At 50.5% G+C, this 21,923-nt stretch overlaps 1 protein-coding gene across 2 annotated transcripts in view; it reads right to left on the reverse strand.

The window, feature by feature from the left end:
* NEDD4L (NEDD4 like E3 ubiquitin protein ligase) overlaps positions 1–19,957 on the reverse strand; it is a 327,498-nt gene extending 307,541 nt beyond the window's left edge. Inside the window, exon 1 of one of the 2 annotated variants that reach the window (XM_032310031.1) lies at positions 19,521–19,957. In XM_032310031.1, the coding sequence (XP_032165922.1) occupies positions 19,521–19,568 (48 nt within the window). In that variant the 5' untranslated portion in view covers positions 19,569–19,957. The remainder of the gene's footprint in view (positions 1–19,520) is intronic. The other variant, XM_032310032.1, reaches the window with a different exon arrangement.
* Positions 19,958–21,923: the final 1,966 nt, after the last annotated feature.

Raw genomic sequence — 21,923 nt, forward strand, 5'->3', positions numbered from 1 at the left:
GATGGTGATGGGTCAAGGTTATGGTGATGGGGGAAAGGTCAAGGTTATGGTTATGCAGGAAAAGGGAAAGGGCTAAGGAATGGAAGGATGAGACAGAATGAACTGCGTTACTTTTATTATTATTTACTCAAGATGGGGGTGGGTGCAGAGACAGAGGGAGAAGCAGACTCCCTGCAGAGCAGGGAGACAAACACGGAACTCGATCCCAGGACCCCAGGATCACGACCCGAGCTAAAGGCAGATGTTCAACCAACTGAGCCACCCAGGTGCCCCTGAACTGTGTTATTTTACCAGGGAAATTTCCAGCACCAAACTGTCTTTAACAATAAAGGCTGGGGCGCCTGGATGGCTCAGTCGTTATGCATCTGCCTTCAGCTCAGGTCATGATCCCCAGGTCCTGGGATGCAGCCGGGCATCAGGCTTCCTGCTCAGTGGGAAGCCTGCCTCTCCCTCTACTACTCCCTCTGCTTGTGTTCCCTCTCTAACTGTCTGTCTGTCAAATAAATAAATAAAAATCTTTAAAAAAAAAAAACACACAATAAAGGCAAGATCTGTAAAAGATCTAACAGCAGCTTAAGAGCTAACTGACAATACACTGCTGGGGCCAGGTGAGAGTCCCCCCACTTCTGACCCATCACAGCTGTGTAACGCCAGAGCCAACAGACAGAATAATACATCAGCTTCCCAAAGAGGCTCTCCCGCTCCCCATCAGAATCCCCTCCCTGCTGGATCCCACTCGAGAGCAGGGACCACACCTTGCACAGGGAGCCTCCAGCGATGACCATCCTCATACACTAATACAGGCATGGTCTAGATTACCTAGATGACCATCTCATAGAGCTGACTACTCCCACTGATTTCTGGAGCTTCCACTGGCACTTGTGTTCATGGTCAAGATGGAAGCAGAACTTCTGCAGGATCTCCAGCTAACAAGACTTCAAGTTAAAGAGGTCTTCATGCTTAGCACATGATACAGTAAAAGTATGAAGAACAGAAGGAAAGCAGAATTAAATGATGACCCCCAAATCCCTCAAGTCCCCACACATGATCGGTCAGGAAAGGAAAACCTGTCCTAGCTGCCAGTAGACTTCCTGAGCACAGATACAACAGCTGTGGTTTTAGTAAAACAGCATCAGATGTCGCGCTGAAATCATGGTTCATCTTAATGAGGCTGGGAATTAGATTTGTAATGAATCTGCACATGGGTCTTGGTGATCATTATGGGGATACGTGCACTATAAACATGTTTATTCCTTTTATGTTTAGACATACTTTAAGACACATAATAAAAAAATAATTTAAGGCAACACATGGAGTCCTCACTCATGTTCTCCTCCTAAAGGAGGTCTACTTCATGAAGCCTGTGATCTGCCCCCACCCCAAAAAGGAAATGCAATTAATTGTTCTTCCCCAAACAAGCAATACATAATAAGGTCTTCCTCACTGGGAAATCTTGGGGCAGAAAAGAGCTCAGCCCCATCAGTTAAGCACTGAGTTAGAGGAACATTAGCATAGTAAAAAAAGTTATGTTGTTATTTTGATGGTTATGCCTCAATACTGACACATACTTACAAGAGGGCTTTTCACTGATCATGCCTTCAGTTTATCAAAACTTCCTATTACTACTTTTGGGTTATGCCTGTGAACCTAAACAAGGGATCTGAAAATAGCAGAAACTATTTTTCTGTTTCAGTGCTCCTGTGGTGTAAAATAGGCCAGCAGCCACTAACACCAGCAGCAAACGGTGAAGTATTGGGTCCTCCTTGTCTCATTTTCACCCTGACTTTGCATGCATCCGTGCCAGGATAAAAACATGAACTCTCCCAACATAGGGCTTGCAGCTCTGCTGCTGGTTTGCCAAACTCCGTGAGAGGATCGCCCTCCCGTCTTCCCTAAGCACCAACTCTCACAGAAGAGACCACAGATTAGCAGGTGCAGCAAAGAGGATTCCCCCAAAACGGGCTGGACTGAAGAGCCCCATCTGTTTTAGCACAACAGATCCAACAGGGGAAGGACAAACTTCACTCTCACCAAATGGCCCCAGCAGCCCAAGCACCAGGACACCATGTGGGCAGCAAAAAAATGAGACTATACAACGCAAAGGCTGTTTCAAACAGACAAATCCTGCCCTTAAGTTCCCACCCCAATGTCAGTGGGGCAGCCTCCCTCATATCCCCATCCAAGACCAGATCTTAAAATATTTAACCCTGAAAATGTCAATAATAGGTTATCATGGAGAGTTCAAATATGAAACCTTGATCTCAAAGCACTAATGTTCAGAGCTATCAAGGAAGGCTGCTAACACATCCAAAATCCTCCCAGGAGCTGGATGATAATTAGAAGCCCCATTCGAGCATTAGCAACTGCATCCTGAGCTGCCACAAGCTGTCGTCAGGTCTTTCCAGACCACACTACAGCAAACGGATTCTCAAAAAGGATCCTTACCTCTGGCCAATCAATGCATTTTTACATTTAGCTCTAAATCCCAAGCAGTCCTATAGGATCTTCCAAATTCCCCTCTTCGTGTTATCCTTTCCCAAAGGGATTCTTAGTAATTAAATTACTAAGAGGGGGCCTGCAACAGTTCATATGCACAAGGAATAAACAGGCTTTGGAAATTAAAACTGCTGCATTTTTATCTTACCATAAATTAACAGCAGTATTTTTAAAGGAAGATAGTATGTGTTCCCATATTTAGACGTGCAGGGGGAAGCCAACGTCTAAATGATCATATTTCTGCGAAATCCTCACTGTAAGACCTTCAGGATCGGAAGACGCAGAGCTCTTCGATCTATGCAGAACTGAGTATAAATAACCATCTTCCTTCCTGCCTCCTCCAGTCTGGAGCCAACGCTACAGAAAAAGAACCCCTGGGTCCCACGAGCCTCTTCCTCTGCAGCCATGTGAGGAGTTAGAGCAGCAGGGAGAACTGAGAAGGCATGTCTGGATTCCGACATGGGTTCAAATTCCTACTCTGGCATTTACTAGTTCCCTGGCTTTGGCCCTGCTCCCCTCCAATTTCTCACTGGAAAAATGAGAAAGACTGGATTTATAATGTCTCACGACTGGTTCACGGAGTAAGCCAGCGAGCTATGTAACACTGGCATACACTGGAGTAGGACTGCTCAACCTTGGCCCTCCTGGCATTCGGGGCCAGGTGTTTCTTCCTTGGGCGCATGCCCTGTGCCTTGTAGGATGTTTCACAGTATCCCCTCCCTCTGACCCACCAGAGGCGAGAAGCACCTCTCAAGTTGGGACAACCAAAGATATCTCCAGGCACTGCCAAATGCTGGAAGGGGCATGCCCCGTTTAGAACCCTTGTATTTAGGTATTTATAGATGCAACTTTCAGGGCACCTGGGGGGCTCAGTCAGTTCAGCAGCCACCTCTTGATTTCTTCCGCTCAGGTCATGATCTCAGGATCCTGGGACTGAGCCCCACGAGGACTCTCCCTCTCTCTGTCCCTCCCTCCACTCACGCCCACACTCTCTCTAAATAAATCTTTAAGAAATAATGGTAATTTAAAAAAAATAAATGTAGGTTTCTCCATTCCTACCATCATGTGGCCCAAGGAAACAGGAAACGTGGGTGATTCGAGTCCTTCCTTTCTCTCAGCTAATCAACCAGTCATCAATCCAACGGCACCTGAGTCCTGAACCCCTCCTGCCTTTATCCCCCTTGCTGGTGCGCGCGGTCATCTCCAGCCTCTCTACCGGGCCGGCCGCATGAGCTGCCGTCACTCACCTCACATCCACTCTCCCCTTGCTGCACGGTGAGCACCAGAAAAGCCCAAACGGACACCAGTTTCCCAAAGTGTCTCAGCGGATGGAGACCCAGTTCCTCAACCAAGTCCACAGGCTCTCCACACACAGCCACGCCCTCTTTGCCTTTGGATCCTGCCACCAGGGCCGTCCGCCCCCTCCGTGAAAAACCGCGTGAGACCCCAGGGCATGGTGGTTCCATCCACGGTCCTGGGGGCCAGGCTGCCCGGACTCAAGTCCGGGTTCTGCCAGTTACAAGCTCTGTGATGCTCTGAGCAAGTCCATTAACATCTCCGTGCCTCAGTTTCTCGCCCCAACCCCGGAGAACGGAGCTAGGAGGACCCGCCTCAAAGAGCTAATGGGATGATTAAGGGAGGTCGTTTTTTGAAGATCTTAGCATCAGCACGGAGCATGTGGAAAGTGCTCAAATTTTAGGTGTTCACTTATTTGCATCTAAAACTCAGCTCAGGGGACTCAGTCATTAAGCATCTGCCTCGGGCTCAGGTTATGGTCCCGAGGTCCTGGGATCGAGGCCCACTTTGGGCTCCCTGCTCCGCGGGGAACATGCTTCTCCCTCTCCCACTCCCCCTGCTTGTGTTCCCTCTCTTGTTGTGTCTCTGTCAAATTAAATAAAAAAAGTCTTAAAAGCTCAGAAGCTCCGTGTGTGCTGGACACCCCAGCTGGCTTTTCCACCCATCTTCACGCCCCAGACCGAAAAGCAACGTCCTGTAAAGTTGCTTCTGCTCCTTCACAGCCCACCACCAGCAATCGCTGTGTGTAGGCAGGTCTTAAAACTGGTCAGACACCTGCAGGGAGCCAGAGCCACAGGCCCCCGGCTACCTGCCCCCACCTACAACATCAGGCCCAGGGAGGTGTTCACTCCAGTCACTCACAGATCGGACCATCTCATCAGATCAGCTGGAACCCCCACCCCCGCCCAAAAAATTCATTTTTAAGGTCTTTTTTGAATCCTAAGTTGTTCATACCACAGAGATTATCCCTTTTTCCTAGTCTATGCCATTACCTAGAATTGGGGGGGCGGGGATAGGTAAGAGCAAAATTCTAACTGAAAAGACAGACCTCTTGCCTCTCCAAGCCCCCAAGAAAAGCAAATACATTCAACAGAAGGGCAAGACTCGACTCGCCTTTGATCCTCTGACATACCTTGGGTTTCATCTTCCACAAATTCTTAAAAGGGCAAAGAAACGGTTAGAACTGTCACTGTCCACACCAGAGCACCTGCTTGAAATGCCATTTTGCAAACTCCAGAATTCAGGCTGCCTGGCAGAGAAGGGCACGGTCCTTGTTGCCTGGGAGTTAAAATCACAATAATAAAACCGAGCAGTTGCTCCTTCAACAGGGACATTCTGGAACTTGGACTTGCCAACCCATCTCATTCTATCCATGAAGCTCTCCATGAGCGTGCATTCCGGTCCCTTCCTGCAATTGTTAACCTTTTTGGGTATTAAGACCAGCCTCATTCTAACAAGACTGAAGTTGCTTTAAAGATATCAAATACAAGCCTATGAAAGCATTTCAAAGAGTCAGGGCAATGGGAGAGAGAGAAGAGAGAGGGCACTAGGAACCCCACTGTGGCCACCCACCATGCATGAGAATGTTAATTCCTAAGCCTGACATTCCATTTGAAAGGTGAAAAAACTCAATTCTCCTCTGTGCAGACTTTAAATTCTGGGTTGTGATCTCACTCATGAGGCATGAAGTAGGTGTGCGTCCCCTGGCGCTGGCTGCCACCAGGCTGGTTCCCGGAGCCCAGCACGGCCAGGCCAGCTCCGCCGTGTCTGGTGTCTGGTGCTGACCCCGAGCTCCGTGCCTTTCCCACTGCAGGCCAACTCATACTCATGACCCCCTTCCACCATCACCTGCCTTCGCCGGGGAGGAGAAGGTCAGCACCGACGCATCAGTGCTTCTACCTCCTTGGCCTGAGGAAGCTGAAGGGTCAGCTATGCCAGCACAACCAGAGATGGTTCCGAATGCAGGCCCAGGTACCAAAGAGCAGCGATCACACCAAGCTTTCCGCGTAGGCAGACCCGCTTACTGTACCAGTTTCTCCCCCTCCTCACACACATACACTCTGGGGTCTCCTAACTTCAGAAAACATCCTCCAGGACCCATTCCTTTCTCTCCAGCAGCCACAGGTCTCCCGCTGTGTTCAGAGCAAAATTCCTCCAAAGGGCCGGCTGCCTCTAGTCCCCACGCTTCTGCTCTCCTCCCCAGGGCATCCATTCCCACCCATCCCAATGCAGCCGCCCCCAGGCTTCCCGGCCCCAGGGGCCCCACAGGACCAGAAATGTCGGCCAACCCCATCCCAGCAGCCACCCTCCCCGCCCAGGGCCTGCCCAGCTCCTCCACCGAGTCCTCACCTTCCAGAGTCCCAGGTCTCAAGTGTCAACTAGCCACCCAAGGCCCCAACATCCCCGCCTGGAGAGCTCCACTGGGCTCTAGACACTCACATCCACCTGCCCGCTGGGATCGTGCCGATGCTTGGCAGGTGTATTACTTTTATCCTCCACACAGACGTTTTGATCTCCCGATTCCCCCCCCCCCCTTGTTCTTTCCGGTCTTCCTCCCAGGAATGGACATTCCACCCAACTGCTCACACCGAAATCCTAGGTCCTGTCTCTGGAACTGTTAAGTTCCAGACAATTCCTCCCCAACCTATGCCCAGTCCCTCCATTCTACCTCCCCCTGCCGAGCCCCACCCGAATCCCAGCTTGCCACACCTCCTCACCGACCAGTTCCCCACTTCCCTGCCTGGCCTCCCTGCTTTCATCCCTATCCTGCCCCCAACAACCCCTTCTCCAGAGCCCCTTCAAGTCACAAGTCAGATCCTGCTACTCCCCTGCCAGAAACCTTCCGATGGATTCCCCCTACACGGAGGAAACCCCAGCCCTCCACAGCGGCTGTCAAGGCCATTCCCGATCTGTCCCCGGTGCCCCTCTTTGACCCCACTCTCTGCTAGCCTGCCCCAAGCTCCAGCCACTCAGTTTTCCTTCTGTTCCTCCAGCTCATCTTCATCTTGGGGCCTTCAGTATTGCTCTTCCCCCATCTGGAATATTCTGTCTCCAAACCTCAAGTAGCTGGTAACACCTCATCTGGGCTCAGCTCAACCCCCACCATATCCCTCTATTATACTGTAAGTCCCTGGAGAGTGTCTGCACCCCTACAGCACTGGGGCAGGGGGGTGACACGAATGACTCAGCCCCCATCGAGGACAGAAAAACATGTCACAGCCTCTCCCTGATGCAGGGACGTCCACGGCTCAGCACACACCGCATCGCCTCAGTACTGCAAGCCCCTTTAACATTTATAATGGGCCCGAGGCACACTTAGTGGGGTCTTCTTTTGGGGAAGAGGATGCGGCGCTGGCCAGCACCTAAAAACAATTCCTATGTCTGGGGATCCCCCACAGGGCGACTTCTGCCAAGAGGCCAGGCCCACCTCCCAGGAAGGATACCGAGAATTTCAGAAAGGAGGAGCAGAGCCCTCGCACCGCTCCCCGGGCAGCACCGCGACAGAGGCTGGCCAAGGCCTCCAAGAGGCAGGCTGCAGGACAGAAGCCGCGCAGCAGCCTGAGACCGCTCTCCTTACAAAGGCCTGCTTTCAAGACTGCCCTCAGCTGGGGTCTGGGAACTCGAATGGGCAACAGTTCCCTCCACAGATAAAAAGTGTTCCCTAAATGAGCAGCATGTCCCGCTGCGCCGGGACTGTGCCAAGCACGTGGTCCACACGGAACACCGACTCTCCTTCCCGGAGGCAGGAACGGTAGGGCGTGCAGACAGGGTACTTACAGGGGAGGCCCCCCCCCAATAAAATCCCTGGGCCTGGAGTCTATGGAGATTCCCCGGTTGACAACACCGCCCACATGTTGTCACAACCGCCGCCGCAAGAGGAGTTCTGCGCATCCTGCGTGTGGCCGTCCAGAGAGGCCTCCCGGGAGCTCAGCACCCAGCTTCCTCTGGACCCCAGTGCATGCAGCTTTCCCTGTGGATTTTGCTCCATATCCTATTACTGTTAAGACACCGTCACTGTGAGTAGAACCAGTTCTGGGTCTTGTTGGTCCTTCTCTTGCATCGCTGAGCCTGAGTGGTTGTGAGGCCCCGACACAGGTAAGCAGAGAGGCGGCGCAGCCAGCAGGAGGCGGGCCCCCACACAGCATCCGGAGACAGGAGGAACGGGGTCACGGCGGCATTCGGCGGCCGGGAGCCAGGGTTCTCTGGCCGTGGTGGGGGATGCAAAGCCTTCTTTGCCCCAGGACTGTTCTTAGTCAAGCCTGGATCTCCAGCTTGACAGGTACTTCTGCGCTATCCAAAATGCCTTCAATAAATCCCTTTCGGCTTAACTTCATCAGGACCGGTCACTGTCGCTTGCAGTCAGGAGCCCTAACCAGAACAGATTTTGTCTACAAAGGGCTATACATCAAACTGAAACGGCCGAGTCAGGGGGCAAGCAGAGGAGTCCTGTGGGTCCCACAGTCCCAGTCCAGGGAAGCTGGTCGTTCCGAAGAGGCAGAGCAGAGGCAGAGTGGGTTCAAGCGCCCAGCTGGCCGTCGCACCACAACTGTGCATCTCTTCATTCCAGGCTCCTTTCAAATTGCCTTGAGGCAGAAGCCCTGGGAAGGAACAGGGAATGAACAGGGCACAGAGACCAGACACTAAGACACAGAAATTCCCAGAACCACAGACCTCATCTAGATAAGGTCACTAGCTGTTCTTAACCAGCCCAAGGACTTGACTAGACACAAACAAACCCAACACGAAGTTCTCCCAGGAGCAACACTCAGGTCAGATGACCCTGGCCGTGGCTGTTCAACCCCCAGACACACGACCCTAAAGCCCCACACTCACACCAAGCAGGTGCCCGCCCCAGCCAGGTGCAGCTGCAGAGGACAGGGACCACGGGAGGGTCTCACACGGGGCGGAACCCAGCAGGGACCGAAGCTGCCAGACCACCTGACCGAGCCAGGAACTCCAGGCCAGTCCTGATCTGCCGGCCACCACGCTCAGTTTTCCCGTTTTTCCCCCCTCCCAAGGCGGAGGTTTATGGCAGTATCCTACTCTTTCTTCACCATTGTGGGTGGATGTTTGGGGGACCAAACCTACTCAGCCATAAGTCACTAGACCATTAAAAAGAAAAGAAAACTCCTTTCATCTAATAAGGGACAGATAGTGTATCACCCAGAGATCCGTGCAATACTTAAATGAATACTGGGGCTGAAGGGAGCATGTGCTCTCACAGCGCCATGGGCATTTCTAAAGGTGGGTCAATTACCCAGCTGTAAGGTCATCACGGACTCCCCCTCAGTTCAAGGAGTAGAACCTTAGAAGACTTAAACGTAATTCCATCCCCTCCTCGCCATTAGCTAGTTGAGAGATAAGCAGATGGAAGCTTCCATGGCCAGTGGGACACAGGAGATTGCCTGGGTGTCTCTGGGAATGAAATTTCTTTACTCTCAAAAAAAAGACACAGGAAACCATTCCCTTTGCTCTACAAGTTGGGAAAAAGAACACAGCTCTGGTTGGCACTGTCAGCCCCCCTAGGACCCACGGGGCTCTGAAAAGGACTAGACTTTGGACAGCGGAGTGAAGAATGGAACTTGATTCCTCCGTGACATCACTGAACTGGCACATGTCCTTACCGTCCAGGTGGGCACTAACAGACACAAAACGGAGGGAGAGATAACGTTCATCTCCATGACAGCTATCAATAATCTACAATAACACACAGGCTGCCGAAATACACAAATTGAGATTGGCCAACTCAGGCACCACAGTTTTGTAGGCTGTAACTGTGGGGACAGGAAGAAGGGAGTGCGGTATGAGAAACCCACCATCACATTAAACACATAGATCAGCTGTAAGATGCATCCTTATGTCGGAAATATTAAAAGCAGCGGGCGGGTGGGGGGGGGGGCAGATGACACATAAGGTGACATAGGTCAACTGCACCCTTTTGTTCGGGAAGGGACCACCACGAAACGTACATGGGCCTATGGATACTGGATGGACATTCCAAGCCTGCTCCCAGCAGCTTCCAGATACCGAGATATTTGCACAGATGACATAGCTGGTGCACTAGTACCATTCTGACATTGAGAACCACTCAGTGCTGCACCACCAAGACACTCAGGCAAAACCCAAATACACAAGAAGAGAAACAGATTTCTGTTTGGTTTTTATATTGCACACCAAAAATTTCAGGGAACACAAAACGCCACTGAAAATGTAAATTACTTCCATGTACCTGTAGTGCACAGAAGGATGAAAATACAAATTCCAGTATGAAAATACAAATGTCCATGGTGGAGAAAACCAAACCTGTTCTACAAGCTACAAATGAAAAAAAGTCTCATTTCCTGGTCACTTTGTTTGAAAAATGTCTCACCCTTTACCTACCCCTGGGCTTCCCACCTTGGCAGGGAGCTCCTCAAAAGCAAGAGCGGCAATGCGCAACCTTGACCTTGACATCCTTAAATACAGAGCACACAGCAGGCCCTCGATGAACATATGTTCAGCTGAACACAAACCATCAGTATTTGTTCTGAGCAAGTGCTCTCATTTTTACCCAGAGCCTGAAGTGCTTCAAGCATTTGGGAGGTTTCTTTCTACCTCACTTTGAAACTTATTTTTGTATTAAGAAAAACTTCCCTGTAGAAAAATCTAAGAAAAAATATAAAAAAGGCCATGAAAATCAGCTGAAATCCCTTTGCTCAAAAGACAGCCACCATCGACATCCTGAGATACATCCCCAGTCATTTTTCCCTATGCATACGTCCTTTTTAAAATTATTTCTTTATTTGACAGAGAGCACAAGTAGGCAGAGAGTGGTCGGCAGAGGGAAAGGGAGAAGCAGGCTCTCAGCTGAGCAGGGAGTCCAATGTGGGGCTGGATCCCAGGACCCTGGGATCATGACCTAAGCCAAAGGCAGACGCTTAACTAACTGAGCCACCCAGGTGTCCCATATGCATAAATACTTTTAAGCATGAGACTGTACTGCGCCCGCTATTTTGTAACCTACTTTTCCAGTTAGATGAGTGACCTCTCCACGTTATTAAATACTTTCCAATACCTCCCCTGCGCCCCGGCCAGCCATTCCCATGACGGCAGGATGCTCTTCTCCACCTCACTTCTCAGAGAAGAAAGGAAAAGCTCTCAGCCCAAGCTCAAAGTGTTCTCTTTCACTAGTAACAGCCAGCGAAATGAAGACATCTCTTCCAAAGGCAGACGGCATGGCACATACCAATTTCTTAATCGTCAGCATCAACATACTCTGGAACTCCAATATCAACACGGGGCTCAGCTCCCTCCAGAGCTGAGGCCACGGGCCACATGCATTTATCCTGTAGAGTTACTAACGAATGGGGAGGACGGCCAGCGGGTTCAAAGTTCAGAAGCGACCTGCCTGCGGTTCTGCTGGCATCCAATTATCACAGCCCAGCCACGAAGCACAAAGGGAACTGGAGGAGGATAAAAGGAAGCAAACGGATTCTCAGTTTTGCTTTTTCTTTAAACCTCACACTCCTTCCCCTTTCCAACCCAAACTGCCAAAGATGAAGTTGGCACTAGACTAACACCCAAAGATGAATCATTTATTAACTGAGGGGTGGGGGGAGACTGGGTGGGGGGGAGCCGAGTTTTCAACAGACTCCGGTTCTAAAAGTAGTCGGCAGATTTGAGTGTAAGTACGTGGAGCTTTTAGTTCTGTGAGATACACACGGAGAACTTACTAAGCCAATTCTCTAAACAGCTCGGGCTTTTGTTTTAGGGGGTGGGGGTGTAAGGCGGGGAAGGAAGGACAACAGACAAAATAACTTCCAGTATTTAAAAAAAAAAAAAAGACATACGCATGTTAAGTAAAACTAACCCATTCAACAAACATCTTCGTTTAAAAAGGAAAAAAATCAAGAGACAATCTTCATCTTCTCCGTCACCTCTGACCAAGCCTGTCTCCACCAGAGTCCTTGCGCCCGGGATTTCTAACACAGTTGCCAAAATGTCCGTGGAACGTTCAAAATCCTGTAGATCACTGAACGGAGTCTGCATTCTGAGACACTAATTCGTAACAGATGTTCCAGAGGCGGTTCAGTGGGACTTCCCGCCAGATACCAAGGTGCTGGCCACGCTCCCCAACGGCAGTGCTCTCCGCCACGAGGGCTTCACCCACCGCCGAGCTGGGCCTCCCAGCGGGCACTGGAAGGCGCACTGCAGAGCACGATCCACAGCGGCCCCCATGGAGAACGAGAAAAGCCAGGCCTCGAAGGCAGCGGGGAAGTGCAAACCGGGCTAACAGGCCAGACCAAGACTCACGGGCATAGCTCTGCCCTTGTCGCAGCACCCCAGGGTCCCCCGGAAGTCGCCAGTCCTTCGCGGGGGTAGAAAGAGCACACGGCCCACGTCCAGCAGACAGGAGGCGGACATGGGCCTGAGCCACTCACGCCATCCATCCAAACTTCACCCCCGTGTGCCGGAACGCATCCGTCCACGGGAGCGCGAACACACCGCAGGTAATGGGACGCGACCCTCAGCCGCCACTGCCAGGCCATCCCCTTCGTCCCACCATGATCCCTACGAGCCCTTCCAAGTTCCATCTTGGATTTCACATCGCAGCGTGTTACACCAAAAGTCCGTTTTCAGGCATCTGGGTGGCTCAGTAGATTAAGCATCTGACACCTGGTTTCAGCTCAAGTCATGATCTCGGGGTCCTAGGATCGAGGCCCCCGTCGAGTCCACATAGGGCTCCCTGCTCAGCAGGGAGCCTTGCCCCCCCCACTTGTGCTGTCTCCCTCTTTCAAATAAATAAAATCTTTTTTAAAAAATTTCTTTAAAAAACAAAGTCACTTTTCAATGGTCCCTTTTTCTTGGTGAATAGGAGGTATAAAAATAGGAAATCTCTCCGCGGATGCCTGCCTGCCAAGAAGTCACCCAACACTGAATTCAATGACAGTGGGGGAATCGGAGAGTCTCACCATTAAACTTGGCAAGTTCTGAATCAATACAGGTGGAGTCAGGGACAAAAAGTCGACTAGAGGGTCAAATTTAAGCTAGTTACCCCAAATGCACTAATGGAACACAGCTTTCCTCACCTAAATGTATTACAGTAATAGCCACAATCAGGCCACTCAGGTTCAGAACAAATCATTACAACTCTAACGAGCTCCTGTGTATTTATGAAATGTGGGTCCCAGATCTTTACACTGCTGGTTTTCTCTCTGCTTGAACGCGAGCCACAGTCTTACCTCAGGAATCAAGAGGTTCTCCAGCAATCAAATACTCGGGAGTGGTGATAATTATTAGTTCCTCCTCAAAGTCAATGCCAACAATTCCAGAACAGTCCGTACAGAACTAGCAATTTTTTTTTTAAATTTATTTATTTGACAGACAGAGATCACAAGTAGGCAGAGAGGCAGGCAGAGAGAGAGGAGGAAACAGGCTCTCCGCTGAGCAGAGAACCCGATGTGGGGCTCGATCCCAGGACCCTGGGATCATGACCTGAGCCGAAGGCAGAGGCTTTAACCCACTGAGCCACCCAGGCGCCCCTAGCAATTTTTTTAGAAGACCCTACGCACCCAAGAACAAAGGACATGACCGAAGTTCTCAAAGGGACTTTTCTCTGTGCATGCTTTGGGGGGGGGGGGGGTTCCCCCAGATCCAAATGCCCATTCCTCTTCCAGATTTAGTATGGCCTAGATAAAGGATGTTTCTTAATAATGCTCAGATTGACAATCACCTTAAGTGTTTTTACCTACACAATTTTTTTTTTTTAGTTTGTAGGAAAATATTGGTTTCTAAATCTAGTTTATCTTCATCTCTCAACTCGGCTCTCATTTCCATATTCCACCAAGAGGCAACTCCCAACCAGGAGCGGCATCATGAAACAGTACAAACATTGCCACCTATAGTCGGAAAGGGAGATGCATCTGTTTATATGCTGACTTGAAAGAGAAACAGAACAAAAACAGAAAGCAACATCTGGGCGCCCTTCTCACAGCCTTCCCCAATCCTACTGTTCTAAAACGCACTTTCGAAATTAGTCATATATTATTTTGATCCTCTTTCATACAGATCTGTCAAAAGTATAGTTTGCTGTACAGCCAATTAAATAGATCACTAAACCAAAATCACTCCACAGACCTACAACACCAAAACACCTGAAAACTCTTAAGGTAAAATCTCATTTTACTGCTATTCATCTAGGACCCAGAATTCAAGGACACCAATAACATCTGCTCAAATAGACCTTCTAACTCAAAAATCTGAAGATGATCTCAATCTGTCAAAGACAAACTGAGTTCTTTCACGGGTCACACACTACCGCGCTTCTATGCTGTTTAAGTAAACGCAAGACACAGGCGACAAGTAAATGAGCCAAGAGCACAACGTTTCTTCCCTCACAGTGAGCGCAGAAGCGATTTCACAGGAACTCCAGAGCGCTGGCGCCATGATGTGTGATACCATCCTCTAACGTCAGGGCTGGCTTCCTGGAGAGGTCTTCCAAATAAACAACAAACATACTCATGATTCAATATCATGAAACCTTTACAAGGAAGTTTCCTGAGATGCAGGTTCTCGCTGCACTGCGGAGACGCGCAGGTACCATTCAACCACTTCTCTTTCAACCGAGTTCTGCTACGGGAAAGAAACCATGGCCTGGTGATTCCCATTTTGCCACAGTCCTTTGAACAAAACTATTTTTGTTCCTTAAGTTAGGGAAACTGCTTTTCAGGAACAAGATCATTTAAAGCCTTCTGACTTAAATGGAATATAAATTAAAATGTCAGTCTCTACAAAGGCCGCACAATCCTTTAAGAAAATAAAAACCTAATGAGAGTAGACCTTTAAGACAATACATTATATTCGCCGGTTTATAAAGTTGCTTTTAAATGTCACAATAAAACCTAGGTCCTTTTATGGTTTTTCTTACATGTCAGCAATCACGACGCAGGCTGTAACTCGAATACGCTCGTGTCCCAGGCGGAAAGCACACCGGCCGGCATGGCTGGGCTTGACTCACACATCCGGACTTGGGACAAATGGGAAAGTCTTCTCTCTCCCTCTGCAGAACTGCAGCTCAGCCTCCACCTTTAGTCCAGACAATATTCTAACCAATTTCCAAAAGCAATCTTTGTGTTCGTCTGCCCCAGCTGCAAAGATGGCACGGCATGCAGGGTTTCAAGGAATCTCTTGAAAACACAGACCACTTTTTAAAAAATGAACGACCACTCTGAATTACTTACAGATGGCTATTCAGGCAGCCTAGCTTGTAGGATCCCTGTTTCTTCTCTGCCAATGCCCAGAAGAGCATTTCCCCAATGCGACCCCTTTTCTCAGGAACAGAAAGGCAGAAATCTGACCAGCAACTGACCTGAAAGCATTGAATGAGAAACCTACTGAAACTGACCGCCCAGGGTCACCCCAGGTTTGGTTTGGTTTTTTAAAAATTTATTTATTTATTTGACAGAGAGAGAGATCACAAGTACAGGCGGGGGGGGGGGGGGGTTTGCAGGGGAGCAGGCTTCCTGCTGAGCACAGAGCCCCATGTGGGGCTCGATCCCAGAACCCTGAGATCGTGACTTGTGACCTGAACCTAAGGCAGAGGCTTAACCCACTGAGCCACCCAGGTGCCCCATTATCCCAGGTTTCTAATGAGAGTCAGTAATTCTAAAACATCCTGAAATAAGGATACCTCATAAAATTAATGGTGTATCACAGTATGACACCAATTTTTTTTTTTGTCTCAGCAGTACATAAAATAATGGTGCATCTTAAAATTGACAGCATCTTAAAGAAAAAATGTACCTATGCTAATGGTTAAACCACCCGTAGGAACAAAAGGAATCCTAGAACAGTAAGGAGTAGTGAGGATACTAGCCCCAATGAGGTGAGATTTTTGCCATTTTCTGCAAAATTTCGCAAGCTTTAAAACACAGTGGAGACCACACTAAGCAAGCCTCCTGGTCAACTCAAACCTAGAAGTCTTCTGTTTACAACTTCTAAGGTTTATCTCCACTACAAATCAACCTCAACAACCTAGCAATGAAAACCTTTGAAGAACTTGGAAGAGAGGAAGAATGCTAAAAACTAGGGCTGTGCTATCAAAAGAATGGAGTTCAAATCCTGACTCTGTAATTTCCTGTGTGTCCTTAAGCAGGTCACCTAACATCTCTGAGCCTCCAGTGCTCATCTGTAAATCTCAGCACCGCTTAAGGGGTGGGGGTGGGGGGGCTCCTGAGGATAAATGAGACCACAAGTACATAAAGCCTTAACACAATGCTAGGTGCAGAGTAGGCAATATGAAACATTAACCAAGCATTTGTGTTTGTAGAAAACACAGAGAGAGGGTGTCAAAGTACTATCCCACGTCAGCCTGGCCTTCATTCCTGTGCCATCTGCCTCACTGTAACCACCCCAAAAATGCCACATCTAATAAGAAAGATGTCATTCAGACGTCGGTTTTTATTTTACCCAGAATCTTTTCAATAAAGGATACCTTTCTAAGACCTTGTCATCAAAGACTTCAAGAGGTTAACAGTAACATTCCCAAGTAAACTGCCAAAATGTGCCGCTGACTGCCAAAAAAATAAAATAAAAACAAAAAGCAAAACAAAAAACTGCCAAGGAACCAAGCCAGATGTAGCAACTAATCCCAATGTTCGGATTCCAAACCGAATCTGATGCTGGGCCCTGCATCCCAAGTTTTGCTAATTTGTTAATCTAACACCAAGGTCCTTCATGGCAATTTCAAATTTGGTCTCCCTAAGGTGACCTGATTTACATCAGTAAATATGAACTCTACCTCCTCGAGGAACCTCAGCCAGAAAAGACACAAAAAATAAACAGTCCACACACACACAAGCAAAGCCCATAATTAACCCCTTCCATTCTACAAGCTGGAGAGACCTGGCAGCAAGGTCCTGTCTCAGCATCCCACCGCAATGCTTCGTCACCAGCAGTATTCAGAGCAAAAGAAATCTTTCTGAGATGGGATAGGAAACTAAGTGCACTGCAAACACACAATGCTTTCCATCAACTTCCAATGAAAACACAGACTACCTTAATGCACTCGGTATGGACGCCTATTTTGCTAAGAGATGTATAACTCTAAGTAGCCATCAAAATATCTTCAGGTGTAATATTCCACGGAACATTACAGTGTGTGAACTGAAGTGCACTCATATTTTAAAACGCCTTGGCGGGGCGCGGAGGGGTGGGGGGGGACACACCTTAGAAAACCAACCCTGGCCACTGGTTTCATCAGCTGGGCTGCTTAAGAGTCTGTTAAGATCTTTCATTTGTTTTCTTACGCTGACTAATTCAGGGGGACAAAACAAGCTGTGCAAATTCAACAATTTGTTAATATTCTACGAAGGCATTCTCTGATTTTCCAAAGGCTGACCTGATGGTGCGAAACCTCCCATAAAAAGCAAATACCAGAGAAATGTGAAGTCATCAAAACAGCCCTGCCTTATTTTTTTCACTGGGAGGAGAAGCTGAAAAAAGACAACAGATGCGACTTGTCTTTTGTGTTACAACGTGCTGGGAAACCCCACAGTACCAGCAACATAGCCATCCCCCAGTCAAGAAAATGTCTTCATCACCTCGTGCTGCTCCCCACAGAGCCCCAACGTCCCTGTAGTAACATACAGGAGTGAACTCATTCATTCACACACACACACACACACACACACCCCAATTCTGTGTATATTCTATCCTTCACTTCCACACGGGACACCAGTTAGGACGACCCGAGTTAACTCATCTAGAGAGGCCAGATGTATGCTAGGTAGATGGGGACACTAGATATGTAAACAAAGAACCAACAACAGGGACATGCATTGGACTCCTTTCTCCAGTTGAATTTCCCAAAACACTCTTAATAAATTTTTCTTCATTGCACTGTTAAAAATCAAGTAATTCCGAACAAGAGAGACCAGAGCTGAAGTACAGCTGTCTTCCCCCAACAATACCTCAAAAGCCCTTTGTTTAGGAATGTCTGTATCTCAGCACCTTTCTAAAAGCTCACTGCCAGCCATCTACGGTTGCTAATTAAATGGAGAAGTACAGAATGAAAGGGAAAGCTCCTCAAAGGGTAGAGGAGCCAGAGAGAGAAGCCTGGGAGAGGAGAACCCCCGGGGTGAAAGAGACAGTGATCCTTTTCACCCATCCCTAGGTAACTGCACCAAAAAGGGAATTGCACAGGAGCACAGCAAGGCAAAATAATCGAAAACGTAAATCACACATAATTTGCATTGTGATCATTCTCTGATAAACTACATACCACAGCAAGCCTTACCTAGCCCTGTGAAGACAAAAAAGGTCATACCCCCAAACACTCTCCCCACCCCAGGATAACTATTCCATTACACACTTACAAAGCACGCGCAGGCACACACACCCCATACCAGAGCGGGCAAGCTGGTGAGAGAGAGAAGCCATAACGTGGGCAGGTCCAGATTATAGCCTCTCCACTAACCCCACCCCCAACACCAGCGAAAGAGAGAACCTCAGGAAAAAAGGAGAGGAAGAAAAGGAGAAAGCCAGAAATCCTTGAATTTCCGGGCATCAACTTTTCATGAAATGCACAACCAGTATAGAAAATACCTCCCTGCTCAGTAATGCTTCATGGGTTGTAAATTCACCTCTCCAAAGGGGAGCCAGACCTGAGCGCGCACCCCGCCAGATGGCAAAGCCCTCCTACCTGCTCCATCCACCCTGCCGGTCACGCCGCGCCGGCGACAGGCCTCCCACCCTCCCTTTTTGGCAGAGCAACACACCAATAAGAGCCGAGCGTGGCTGGTCGAGAGAGAGCTAAGCAGCGATGGAGCAGGATCGTTTCCAAAGGGGGGGGGGGGGAACCGCGAGGAGAGAGTGAGGGTAGAAACAAAGCTCTTAACACTCAAACCGACAGCCTTGGGGGCGTGGCTTATTTGATTCGCTTTATTAATAAAGGGGATCGATGGAGCTTTTGTCCCTCCACCTACCCCGGAGGTGCCGGGCTTTGAGGTGCCGTTGGGAGGGGGGAAAAAAAAATATGGCAGGGCTGCAAGCTTCCTCGAAGTTTCCAGTAGCACCTGCCACCATGCTGGCCGCCCCCCTCCCCCGCCAAAAAAGACCCCAAGATCCACACTTCTGGTTTCGACTCTGCCAGCCAGAGGGACAGACACACCCAGTTGGAGCGTCTTGCCCACTCCCACCGGGAGAAGCAGGCACTCGTCGGCGCACTTGCGGACACTCTCACCGGAAAGTTCCGGGGGGAGGGGGCTGAGAACAATTCAGGTTCCTCCGCGGCCCCGGGCTCCCCCGCGCGGCGCGGGCCCCCAGCCGAGACCCAAACGTGACACACATCATGGACTCTCAAGCTGCAGGGGCGAGAGGCGGAAAGTTGCCCAACAGCCCGGGAGACGCGGCTGGGAGAGGAGGGAGAACAGAGGGGCAGAGGCGCACGCGCCCTCCTCCCACCCCCCCAAAGGGGGGAAGCGGCCGAGCGAACCCCGGCTCGAAGGGCGCCGCTTTATTTACAAACAATGCACTCCGCTGGGGACGCGGGGCGCGAGCGCCGGGAGGATGGGCCCGAGCACCCCCCGCCCCCAGCCGGGTCCCCGCCGCCCGGCGCACCCGCGTTTGGGGCTCCGCCGCAGGCTCGGGAGACGCGCACCCCGGGGGTCGGCCCAGTCCCCATCCCCCCCCTACCGGCGCGGGACAGGAACTCCCCGGGGAGTCCCGGGCGGGAAGAGGACGCCGCTCACCTCGTCTTCCGAAAGTCCGTAGACCGGCTCCCCGAGCCCGGTCGCCATGGAGCCTGCGCCCCGCGCGGGTTCCGAGGCGCTCCGGGGCGGCTGGGCTGCGGCGCGAGCGACCGCTCTTCTCTCCTCCTCCGCGCCCGGCCTGCGCGCGTCCCTCCGTCCCTCCGGGGGAGCCGCCGGACGCCGGCAGGTGAGGGAGCCCGAGCGCGCGCCCCGGCCGCTGCCTGCGCCGCTTCCTCCCGGAAGGCTGCGGGGCCGTGCGGGCTGGCGGTCCCGAGAGCGCGCCGTGCAGCGGGCGGCGGCGCCGAGCCCGCCCGGCTTCCCCTCCCCGCTCGCCCGGCCGCCGCTCTCCGCCCCTCTCCGAGGCTGCTCTCGGATCTCCGGAACCCGGCTCGCCCGCCCCCTCGCTCGCTCCCTGCGGCCCCCGCTCTCTCCGCCCCGTCCTCCGCCTCCTCCCACCAGGCGCCCAGAGGGGACCCTCCCCGCCTCGCCGGGGCGGGCACACGCGCCCCCCAAGCCAATCACAGGCCGGCCTGGGGGGCGGGCCGCGGGCTGCGGGGTGGCGGGGCTCTGCCCCCACGCCCACCCCACCCCCGGCCGGCCGAGCGGCGCGGTAGGGATCGCCAGGCCCCGCGGCGGGTCTGCCCGGGCTGGGGGCGGGTGCGGGCTTGGCCTTCCGAGCTGATCCACCCTCCCCTTCCAGCTTTCCCTGTTTTGGGGAAGGGGCGACCTGGGCATTTGGGCGCGTGGGGAGATGGGGGGGCTGAAGGCATTTTCCCGAGGTGGGGGGAACCCGCTCAGTTCATTCCTCTTCCCGGTGGTCTTTTTACCCAGAGCCCTGAGCTCGCCGTAATTGTTAAAGGGGGAAACATGGATGTTTCTAGACCCCTTTAAATTCTTGGCAAGCCCAGCCAGCCGGACTTGGCAACGGTGTCAGCTCCCGGGGCCGATCCGCCCGACCCGGCCGCCTGCAGGGAAGAGGCTGCCCCGGTGTGGCCGCGAGTCGCCACTGCCTGTGTCAACCTCACAGGGCACAAAACCAACCCGGCGCGCGCTCTGGGTACACACCCACCCACTCGAAAACAGACAGCGCTGTTCTTTGAATAAAAGGCAGCTCATTTGTGAGCCGCAACGTGAAATACCAAACTCCAGTTTAAGGTTATCCTCTGCATATGCAAACCCTACAGACGTATTAGCCACCGTAGGATTCTTCCCACATCCCCGCTACGGTTTCTTCCATAGCAAGCAGTTCATTTTCATCCTTCAGATTTATAGGAACGCCAAAGACTACTTTAAATAAGTGAAAAATTCATCCCTCGACGTTTTCCAGGAAGCCTTTCCTTAAATTTAGATGTTGCGAGTTGTTGGTTTTTTTGGTTGTTTTCATTTTTTGGTTTTTTGGGTTTGGTTGGTTTTGTTGTTTTTTTTTTTTTTTAAAGCAGAACATGCCATTTTCTTTTGAGAGGAAACCTCGGGACGCCTACTTAGGATTAAAAGGGTGCTTTCAGAATTCTTCAAGTAAGAAGCGAGAACTCGTGATCCATAAGTATCCTTATGGCTATTGCCAGCTACTTTACTAAAATATCTGCCGTAGGCCCAGCTAAATCGTTTTCAAAAGAAAATGGGCGTACCCAACCTAACTTAAATTCCCTTCTGCCTCCCCAAGACAGTACAATGGCTTAAAACAATCTGCCCTGCAGATGCAGGGAGTCAGCACTTATACTCAGAAGCCTTCTGGTCGACCAAAGATCTGCCATTAAATCAACAGTACTTAGAAGCCAGAAAAGCCCACTACGGGGAAAAAAAAAAAATAACCTTTAGCACAGAAGACAGGTCTCCCCGTTCATTCTTTTTCCACATTTCCAAAGTTTTTCCACATTTTCGGACCTAAATTATTTTTCTTTTGATAAACAAGTTTCTCTGGCAGACACACCTGTGCACACATCTCAGTGGTAACATGCTCTTCACGGGGCCTATGACTCCTGCATGAGTTAGTACTTCTTCACCCTCACCAGCTGGCCTTTGTCAAGCTTCGTGCCCTTTAAGGGGGGGGGGGGTGTAAATTGATTTTAAAGTTTTCTAATCGAGAATTGTAATTTCTAATTACATAGTACACCCTTCCTACATCCTGGAGGTACACAGTCCCACCCTTTATCTCTGGGGAGGCCAAAATTACACAGGAACTGTAGAGGTGTGTCATACTTCCTCTCATCCTGTCTTCATGGGTCTGCTCCCAAGCCCCCACCCTAACAGCCAGCATCACGGACACTCTTGGGTCATATCCTTGGCCTTCCCTCAGGGACGGCAATTAGAAACGACATGAGACTCTCCATATGTCATTTACTGTAGAGGTGTTTATAAAACTGTGATCCATAACATCCTTCAATGGCCCCTGTAAGAAGACTC

This window comes from Mustela erminea, chromosome 13 (genome assembly GCF_009829155.1).
Source record: "Mustela erminea isolate mMusErm1 chromosome 13, mMusErm1.Pri, whole genome shotgun sequence".
In the NCBI taxonomy this organism is placed as follows: domain Eukaryota; kingdom Metazoa; phylum Chordata; class Mammalia; order Carnivora; family Mustelidae; genus Mustela; species Mustela erminea.